Genomic DNA, 11,245 nt, shown 5'->3' with positions numbered 1-11,245 from the left:
GCAAGGCTTGCTGCGGAACTAATAAAAGAAGGCTGGGAATTCAGAAATAGAAAGGGTTAACATGTTACAACCTAATGAAGAATGCTATGAGCCGCAAATGTTACAGCCTAAGGAAGAATGCTATGTAGATAAACAACTGTAAATAATCTTCATAATTTTCAGCTTGTATAGTGTATTAACAGCTAATGAACTAGTGCCCGGAGAAAGTTTATAACATGTTAGATTCGTAAGTTAATAATTATATCATGTCATCTTCACTTGTTAAATATGGAGAAAGTTTATAACATGTCAGGTTCACTTGTTAAATAATACCGTATACGGATAAAGTTAACATGTTATCATCAAGAGTTATCATCAAGAGTTAACATGTTACCAACAAGGGTTAACATGTTATCAGCAAGGGTTAACATGTTAAGAGTTATCATCAAGAGTTAACATGTTACCAACAAGGGTTAACATGTTATCAGCAAGGGTTAACATGTTAGCAACAAGAGTTAACATGTTTGCCACAAGAGTTAACATGTTTGCCACAAGAGTTAACATGTATGCCACAAGAGTTAACATGTATGCAACAAGAGTTAACATGTTATCGAAGAAAGTTAACATATTTCCAACAAAAGTTAACATAATATCCATAAGAGTTAACATGTTTGCAGCAAGAGTTAACATGTTTGCATCAAGAGTTAACATGTTTTCCACGAGAGGTAATATTTTCTCCACAAGAGTTAACATGTTTTCAACAAGAATTAACAGGAATTATTATAATTCACATTGGCATTGATATATTTCAGTTCATGTACACAGTTAACTACAAAAGTATTAAATACACCCAAATATGTTTCAGTTCATATACACCGGTAACTACAAGAGTCAACATGATGGCAACAAGATTTAACATTTTATCATCATGAGTTTACATGTATCAACAAGGGTTAACATGTTATCACCAAGAATTTACTTGTAATCAACAATAGTTAACATGTTGCTTACGAGAGTTTTGTTATGTCAAAGAGTTAACAGTTATAAAAGAAAGTTAACATATTTCTAACAAAAGTTAACATGTTATAAACAAGAGTTAACATGTTCTCCACAAAAGTTAACATGTTTTCCAAAAGAGTTAACATGTTTGCCATAAGAGTTAACATGTTAGCAACAAGAGTTAACATGTTTGCCACAAGAGTTAACATGTTTGCAACAAGAGTTAACATGTTTGCAACAAGAGTTAACATGTTATCCATCATGTTATTTACAAGAGTTAACATGTAATAGGTGAAGCTTAATAACCTACCAAGAAAATTTTATATGTTAACTGTAACTTAACAATCTAACTGAGTAACTTTACAGACCCAAGTAAGATAACATTTTCATTATAATTCACATTGGCATAGATATATTTTAGGTCATATACACAGTTAACTACAAAGGTATTACATACATCCAAATACGTTTCAGTTCATATACACCGGTAACTACAAGAGTCAACATGATGGTAACAAGATTTAACATTTTATCATCATGAGTTTACATGTATCAACAAGGGTTAACATGTTATCACCAAGAGTTTACTTGTAATCAACAATAGTTAACATGTTACTTACGAGAGTTTTGTTTTGTCAAAGAACAGTTATCAAAGAAAGTTAACATATTTCTAACAAAAGTTAACATGTTATAAACAAGCGTTAACATGTTCTCCACAAAAGTTAACATGTTTTCCAAAAGAGTTAACATGTTTGCCACAAGAGTTAACATGTTAGCAACAAGAGTTAACATGTTTGCCACAAGAGTTAACATGTTTGCCACAAGAGCTAACATGTTTTCCACAAGAGTTAACATGTTTGCAACAAGAGTTAACATGTTTGCCACAAGAGTTAACATATTAGCTATAAGAGTTAACATGTTTCTAACAAGAGTTAACATGTTATCCATCATGTTATTTACAAGAGTTAACATGTAATAGGTGTAGCTTAATAACCTACCAAGAAAATTTTATATGTTCAAGAGTTAACATGTTTGTCACAAGAGTTAACATATTAGCGATAAGAGTTAACATGTTTCTAACAAGAGTTAACATGTTATCCATCATGTTATTTACAAGAGTTAACATGTAATAGGTGAAGCTTAATAACCTACCAAGAAAATTTTATATGTTAACTATAACTTAACAATCCAACTGAGTAACTTTACAGACACAAGTAAGATCATTATAATTCACATTGGCATAGATATATTTCAGGTCATATACACAGTTAACTACAAAAGTATTACATACACCCAAATACGTTTCAGTTCATATACACCGGTAACTACAAAAGTATTACAAACACCCAAATATGTTTCAGTTCATATAAACAGTTAACTACAAAAGTATTACATACACCCAAAAGTGTTTCGGCAAATCCGCAACTCATATCAATCGGCGATCGGTTCATTGCAAGATGCGCGGTTGTGGCCTTCGGAGTGGCATCGAGAGCATTTCAAAGGTCGTTTGTACACTGTTCGATCGTTGATACGTCTTGTTTTATTTCTCCCATTTCTTTTGATAGTATGTGGTGGAAGTAGCTCGATCTCATCCCTTGGCACGCTTCGTTTCTCATAATCTGGTATAGGATAGAGAATCGGGTCATAGCTCTTTTTAAATGCTTCTATGGACATAAACCAATCGCAATATTGGTAAATGTCTCTCTTCATGTACGAGATGACTGCACATGCATGTTTACACGGAATCCGCATGACGTCCCAAGCACGGCAAGTGCATGTCTTCTTCTCCAAATCAACACGGGTAGTTTTATGTGCTTGCACTTCAAATATGTCAGCTGCAGCTTGCTTAACATCCAATGGACGACCTTTCTCTATATTTTCTTTAAGCACCATCTCTGCTTGTGGACAGAGATATCCAACCCATTTATCTGCAAGTAACCGGCGATTACTCATTCGAACCATTATCTGTTTACGGATATGCTCAACCATTTGCAGAATCCGTAGCATTCTAGCTTCCCTTATCCAATTATTAAAAGACTCAGCGACATTAGATGTTACGTGCCCATACCTGAAATTATATATAACTTTATAACAGGTCACAAATAAAGGTTAACAAATAATTGAATAGGGTTAACATAATAAAGGTTAACAGATAAGAGTTAACAGGTTATAAATAAGGGATGACACAAATAATTGAATAGAGTTATTTTTTTTGTATTACAGTTAACATGTTTACATATAATAGTTAACATTTAACAGTTAACATGTTTTCTACAAGAGTTAACATGTTATCTACAAGAGTTAACATGTTATTAACAAGAGTTAACATGTTATCCACAAGAGTTAACATGTTATCAACAAGAGTTGACATGTTATCCACAAGAGTTAACATGTTAGCCACGAGACTCAACATATTATCAACAAGACTTAACATGTTATCAACTCTGATATAGTTAACAGCTCTGATATAGAATTTAACAAATCCAAAGATAACATGCTAAATAGCATAAGTTCATACATTAGCATAGATATAGAACAGCCAAATAACGTTACCTTATTCCCGGGAAGAATGCATTTGCCCATTGATCAGGAGAGTAGTTCATAGCAATGTTGTATGCCCTTGGATCCATGTCATATATCTCTTTCATGTACTCATTCCATTCTGCTATTGTGTATTTATAACAAGCACTTTGGAGTAAGTTCCCAAGAACATGAGTGTCCTTCGACTTCATACCCAAGTCCTTAAGCTTTAACCTGAAATTTTCAACAAGATGTAGAACACACCTCGAGTGTAGAGCTTCTGGAAAATACTCTTTTACTGATTCTTTAATTCCTTTGTCCGCATCAGAAATTATAACCAATTGGTGGGGAGGATTGTAAGGGTCAGCCCTCTCATAAAGTATGGACCATAGACCTTGGAGGAACCACTTCCAATTCATCAAATTCTCTTGATCACATATGCAATACGCTAAGGGAAATATACCTTGGTTCCCATCGTATGCTATGGCCGAGAGGAGAATACCTTTATATCGATCCTTCAAAAATGTACCGTCCAAAAATAGAAGGGGTCTGCATCCACTCAAGAAACCTTTGATGCATGCAGCATAACAAACAAAGAGTCTCGAAAACCTCCCCTCATTCTGGTCAACATGTATGTAACTGCCGGGATTTGTCTCTTTTACCATGCGCTCATACCTAGTCGTGTAAGAAGAAACAAACCAACAAGTTAACATGTTATCCGTGTAGCTTAACAAGCGACCAAAAAAAGCTAACACATTATTGGGGTAACTTAACAAAAGTTAACAAATTATCAGCGTAACTTAACAATGTAACAGAGAAAGTTAACATGTTAGTGGTGAAACTTAACATGTTATCAATGTTATCAATGAACTTAACAAGGAACATGTTAACTATTTGTTTTAACAAGCAAACTTTGAAACTTAACAAGTTAATAATAAAGCTCAGCATTTACCATCGTAGTTGATCATACGACTCATATATATCCCTGTAAAGCTTCTCCTGTGCTCTCTCTTTCCCCCACCATATCTTACTGTAATTAATTCTAAGGCTGTAGTTTGTGAGGAACTCCTTTTGCACATCAACGGGTCGGATTTCTGGACGGACCTTCAGGAGTGGTTGTAACTGTGTTGCAATGAATTTACGGGATGCCCTTGAACGACCTGTATTTTGCCCGTACTGCCCACAAGTATGTTCATTAACAAACTTCTTGATCGATAGTCTATTTGCATTCTTAACAGGTGAAGCAAACAACATCCATGGGCACTCGTAAGTTTCTTTATATCGGCAATATACACGGATACGTTTTGGTTCGTTCTTTTTAAACTCATAATCAAACATTTTGGCCAGAGAATAGTATGTCAGCGCCAACCTTAATTCTTCAGCACTTTCAAATTCTTGACCCTCTTCAGTTAATGCATTATGCCACCAACCAGGAATCATTACTGTGTTGTTAATAATGTCATCAGAACGCACTACACTGCTACCACTGGGATTATCAATTGGAATTCTTTCAGAACCATGGTTTGCGGCAGAAGTACTATCAATAAACTTTGGCTTCAGTGTATTCATAATGCTGCACAAATATAATTGGTTTTTCTTAAAATAACAAATAGGACTTGTACTTAAATAATGCAGTACCCTTAAGAGTTAACAAATATGCCCTAAAGCTTAACAACCTTCGGTAGAAAGTTAACATATATCAGTTAAAAGCTAACATTTAACCTGCTCTATGCAATTCATAAGTTTTCAAATAAATTAAGTGTAAATATAACTTACATTTCAGGAGGTTGCTTCGGGGTGTTCTCACATCTGGAAACATCTACATCTATATTAGCTCGAATATGGATCTCCAGACACCCGATATTACGGTTGTGCTCCACCATACACTCCATATCATCCTCATTCTCGATCTCAAAACTCAGATCAGGGATCCTTTCAGATTTATAAACCATTGATAGCGCATCATAAGGAACCTTCAACCTCTCAGCCACGTCGAACTTAAACTCAAAAAAAGAGGTTGCAGAAGTTACCCTTGAGAACACTGCTCTCTCACCCAAGGAAACCATGCAAATAAGGGGGCTCTCCGCCATAAATGAAGGGGATTTAAGAGGAGTTATGAAGGGCACTTTAGGACAAGTAGGGGGCTGAAGATCATAAGCCCTAACCGCAAAGATCTGCCCTTTGCACCATAAATACACTCTCTTCAAAGCCGAGTGGGTTAACAGGAGATATAACGGAGGGAGCGCGCCAAAATTTCCCCCCAAAACGGCCATCATCTCGCCTTAAATGCGACGGAGAGGTTTCGCCAGCGATCGGATCTCGTTTTCGAGGCACGGAGTTGAAGGCGGGGGTATTTTAGGGAGGCTCAAAATATGAATATGCTAGAAGATACGTTTAGAAAAACTTCTCTAAGAATCAAGAGCGATGGAGATGAGAAATTGAAGCTCAAACAGGAGATGAAAAAATCTCCTCCTCTTGTGAAACTCTCTTCACAAAATAATTATGAAAACACACTTAAACAAACTTTAAAACACCCTTAAACTTCTTTTAAAACTTTTTTTGATAGCGTAAGTGTTGAGGGCTGAGGAGTATCTATATGAACTCAAGACAACAGCCCAAAGCCAAGAAAACAGACAAAAATGAGGCAAATCCCGCAAAAAATGGATTCTAGAAAACTAGTCGTTAACTACAACAGATCTCTAGTCAGTCGACTGATTTTCATGTGTCGGTCGACCGAAAGAAGGTCATCGGTCGTCCGGTTGAGAGATATTAGTTGACTAATGAGAGAAACACAGATTCTGGAAATATAGGCCGATGGGTCGACCAATAAAGGTCAATGGGTCAACCGACACTATTCTCAGAACAAGAAAAACCAGAAAATCTAATTTCTAAAATTAATTAAAAATAGCAAATCAAATCCAAAAATCATAAAATTTTGAGCGAAGTTTCTAAACATGTAGATAAACATGGTAGAGAAAGAATTTATTAAATATCACTCCATATTTGTGAGATATTACTATTTTAAGACTGTTGGGCACAGAATCACGCTCTCACGCCGTGGAAGCAATATTGTCTGAGAGAAAGCTCTGACTTTTATTTTCACAAAAGCTCAAGACAACCTTTATATTCATGTTTCACAAAGAAAATAAGAATAGAAAGTGAAATATCTCAATAAAGTGAGATATACACTCTTCCTCTCATCAGTTCTAGGACTGAATTATCGAGGGAACCTACAAGCAATAGCCAACACCCAGAAAATAGTAAAGACATGAGATTTGCATAGTTTGGCAAACTTACCTATGTCCATGGGAGGGGTGAGGGGAGATTCGACTATGAGGAGAACACCGACGACTTGTACAATCCACAAGCTCGTCTCAAAATAAGAAGATTTGATTCCCAAAAGAAATTTACCTCTCTCTTGTAAAATCCCTCCAAAACTCTCTCCTCAAGATCTCTCTTTTCTAACCACCAAAAAACATTTGTTTTCTTCTCTGGAGCCAAAATAAAACCCTCTGCCATTTTTATTTCTCTATGTTTTTTTCCCGCGCTAAAAACCCAAGCATGGGTATTTATAGGACGCGGTTCAGGAGAACCCGCTGGTGTCTCGAGGTGTCTCCAAGATACCCAAGTGGGTGTGGCCGCCCACGATCACGTGGGCATGGCCCCCTCTCGAGATACATGTATTGTTATACATATATCTCGAGTGGGCCCTAGGCCTGCTACACATGTCCTCCGTTCACAATTCTCCACCTCGTACATCATTTGACAAACCTTAAATTTTAGACGAACACTAGAAGAACACCGCGAACATCACCAGAGGGATCTGAAACACCAAACCATACTAAACCAGGCCAAACTAGCTGCGCCACCATACCGTGACTGCCTACGTACTCTCCACCGGGATCAAGCAAACTGTAGTTCTGCTATTTGTTCCCTATATAGTCTCCACCTCACCCCATCACCGCCTCGAAGGGCCATGCACTCTTAGGCAAATCAACACAGTCTGATATGAAACAAGTCCAAGCAATGCTTAAATTTTTACATGTGACCATCTTGGTTAACATGTCTGTGGGATTCTCATTCGTATGCACCTTCATGAGAGAAATATCACATTTCTCTATGACATCTCGCACAAAATGATACCTGATATCGATATGCTTGGTATGAGCATGATGAACTTGATTCTTCACCAAGTGAATTGCACTCTGACTGTCACACCACAAGTTCACATTCTCCTGTTTAATTCCCAAATTATCTAGAAGACCCCACAACCATAATGCTTTCTTCACTCCCTCCGCCATGGCCATGTACTCGGCTTCTGTAGTAGAAAGTGTCATTGTAGTCTGCAACATTCATTGCCAACTAACTGGAGCCCCATGTATCCTAAATACGTAACCAGTAATAGATCGTCATCTATCTAGATTGCCTGCATAATCTGAGTCAACAAACTCATCAATCTGACACGTATCTCCATCAAAACACAGACCTGTGTCAACAGTACCCTTCAAGTACCTCAGGACCCACTTCAACGCTTCCCAATATGCCTTTCCTGAATTCACTATGAATCTGCTGACCACACTAACCACCTGAGAAATATTTGGGCGTGTACATAGCATGACGTACATCAATCTGCCAACTGCACTAGCATAAGGAACACGCTTCATGTGTGCCTTCTCTTCTACTATAGTGAGAGATTGTTTACCTGAAAGCCTGAAGTATGGAGCCAATGAAGTTACCCCCGACTTAGCACTTTGTATCCCGAATCTCATGATCACCCACTCTATGTAGCCCTTCTGACTCAAGAATAATCACTAATTCGCCCGCTCTCTTCTAATCTCTATACCCAATATTTTTCTTGCAGCGCCCATGTCCTTCATCTCGAACTCTTTACCAAGTTAAGATTTCAACCAATCTATCTCCACCTTGCTCTTAGAAGCAATAAACATGTCATCCACATACAAAAAAAGATAGATATAATCACCTCCACGAAGCTTTCGAATGTAAACACAACAATCATAATCGATTTGGAAAAACCCATGCTTCAGCATGAAGGAGTCAAATCGTTTGTACCATTGCCGAGGAGATTACTTTAATCCATAGAGTGACTTCCTCAAGCGACACACATGATTCTCCTTGTCCTTAGCCTTGTAGCCCTCAGGTTGATACATGTAGATCTCTTCATCCAAGTCTCTGTGTAAGAAGGCCGTTTTTACATCGAGTTGTTCCAGTTTAAGATCACCATGAGCAACAATACTCAATAGCACCCGCATAGAAGTGTGTTTTACCATCGAAGAAAAGATCTCATTATAATCCACACCCTCTCTTTGTGCAAACCCTTTAGCTACTAGCCTCGTCTTGTACCTTGTACCACCGAGCTCTGAAGGATCTTCCTTTCTCTTATAAACTCACTTACAACCGATAGGTTTTTTCTTACGGGCAATGGGACCTCCTCTCATATTTGGTTTTTTCGAAGAGATTCCATCTTCTCCTCTATCACAGCCAACCAACTCTCACTATCATTGTCTGGAATAGCTTCCTTAAAGTAGACCGACTCATCTTCCTCTACCGAGAGTACATATTCTACCAAATTAACTTTCCCATAATGCTTCAGGGGTTGATCAGCCCCCAGCTTCAATCCCTGCTTGTATGCCCGCTTTGGCCTAGTGAAAATCAAACTATCATCGAGCTGTTGTTATTATAGTACATGTGTATTCTCCTATTGAACCTCCTCCTACTCAAGCTCATCATCTACCTGATTTCCCACTTGAACATGACTAGAACCTGTTTGGTCTTTATGTTCTATCTCAATAACCTGGGACTTTGAAGTCCCAACAGTCCCAACACCATCATCCTTAGGCGCCTTAGCAATCATGGATTTCTCATCAAAGATAATATCCATGCTGATCACGAACTTCAAATCTTCTGTACACTAAGGACGGTAGCATTTTACACCTTTTGCATACCCTAAGAATATAGTCTTCTTGCTCTTCACGTCAAGCTTTTCCTCGTTGACATGATAATAGGCGGTGCATCCGAAAATTCTAAGCCTCTCATACTATGCATGCTCTCCTGACCACATCCTATAGGGTGTATCACCATCCAGTGTAGAATGTGGAGAACGGTTCATAATATAACAAGCTGTAGCCATCGCTTCTGCCCACCATTCCTTGCCTAATTCAGTATAAGTTCGCATACTCTGGTGGAATCAACAACAAGTGTAGTACAAAGCAAGTAAAAAGTTATACAAGAATCAACTGATGAAATAATAGAGATCAAATTAATATTTCACCATCTAATATGTTGGAATACAAATAAATGTCTGAAATAAATAAACTGGAGTTCTCATCAAGTCTCAAATACAAAATGTCTGACAAGAGAAAATAAGGCACGCGGCCTTTACAACTTCTAGAATAAGACTCTCACATGTCTACACAAAAAATCTACAGTGGAGCTCAAAAGAAAATATAACTAAAAAGACGGCTGAAGCTAAAGTACATCGCCATCAACCTGCGACTCTTCGGGCTCCTGGCTCGTTACCTGAAAGGGGGAGGGACAACGAGCGTCAAAGCGCTAGCGAGCAACATCACAACCAACCCCAAGGGATAGGGCTCGTTGTACATGAAAATACAGTTAATACATAATAATATAAATCATTTACGTAAACATTAATGGGTTTTAGTACTTAGGAAAATACAACACGAGCATAGGTACGTCGAGCGAAATAATCCAAACAAGGAAACCCTCATGTATATACCTTGTATCTCAAATTGTAGATCCCTAAATATTTAAACCCGAGGTTGGTCATAAGAAAACAGATAAAGAAAAGAATACATACCTATCTCTACCCATAAAGTGTAAACATGAACAAGCTACAGTAGGTGTCATGTACAACCTAGGTAGCTATCATGCCCCAGCCTAATACAATATGTCGCGAACCCAACTCGGTTAAGTAACATGCTCAAAGTTTAGCAAAAGTCTAAAACATGATATATATATAGTCGCGAACCCAACTCGGTTAAGTAACATGCTCAAAGTTTAGCAAAAGTCTAAAACATGATATATATATATATAAAGAATGGATTATAGTCCAACACGATGACTCTAATGGATTATAGTCTAACACGAGGACTTTAATGGTTTATAGTCCAACACAAGGACCGCGTATAAGAAAGAATGCATGTCCTATTCCCGTACACACCCTACTGTACTAACCCAAACTTGTGTCCGAAAGGGTCATCTCACATGTATAGGTAAAATCATATTCACTACAAATAAATACTCAAAAAAACGAGGCACTCCTCAAGTCCAAACGTGATAGATAGTACTCTTGAATATGTAAACACAGTATACACTTATGGGTCGACTCGTATACTGACGAGTCGACTCAGCAGAAGCAAAAAGGCAACACAACTAGACTTCGTGAGTCGACTCATGACAGTCATAGGTCGACTCAACCTGATGAGTCGACTCATGATGAGTCGTGAGTCGACTTACGGGCAGAAATCTGCATATATCGCAAGTTAGAATTCTCCAACTCGATCCATCCTTCCATTATACTGATCTACACCTCTATAGGTATTAAATTTTAGATTTATGATACAGTGAGAAATTCACATATAGGATGAGAAACAAATACTTATAAGTTAAATCTAACAATTTACTCATATACATAAAAGGAAGCATTTAAACAATAAAAACTCAATATTTTTTATTTCTTTAAATAAAATTCCAGATCTGGTTTTTCATC

The 11,245-nt window shown here is 37.5% G+C and overlaps 1 protein-coding gene across 1 annotated transcript; it reads right to left on the bottom strand.

Moving 5' to 3' along the window:
- LOC109834646 lies at window positions 2,410–8,267 on the bottom strand. Its single transcript, XM_020402677.1, has 6 exons — window positions 7,925–8,267; window positions 7,677–7,816; window positions 5,275–5,672; window positions 4,451–5,071; window positions 3,532–4,266; window positions 2,410–3,046 (listed from the first exon to the last, which is right to left on the bottom strand). The coding sequence occupies exons 1-6, from the start codon at window positions 8,265–8,267 to the stop codon at window positions 2,410–2,412; spliced, it is 2,874 nt and encodes a 957-aa protein (XP_020258266.1).

This window comes from Asparagus officinalis, chromosome 3, assembly GCF_001876935.1.
Source record: "Asparagus officinalis chromosome 3, Aspof.V1, whole genome shotgun sequence".
Taxonomy (NCBI): Eukaryota; Viridiplantae; Streptophyta; class Magnoliopsida; order Asparagales; family Asparagaceae; genus Asparagus; species Asparagus officinalis.
Note: the sequence above shows the minus strand (reverse complement) of the source record. Positions and strands in the feature narration are given on the sequence as shown.

Coding starts and splice junctions, on each gene's coding strand:
- LOC109834646 (XM_020402677.1), bottom strand. CDS start 8,267: ATGAGATTCGGGATACAAAGTGCTAAGTCGGGGGTAACTTCATTGGCT. Junction 5,673..7,676: donor TTCACTTGGTGAAGAATCAA/GTTCATCATGCT, acceptor TGCAAAGGGCAG/ATCTTTGCGGTTAGGGCTTA. Junction 4,267..4,450: donor TCGTATGATCAACTACGATG/GTAAATGCTGAG, acceptor ACTTTTGTTAAG/TTACCCCAATAATGTGTTAG.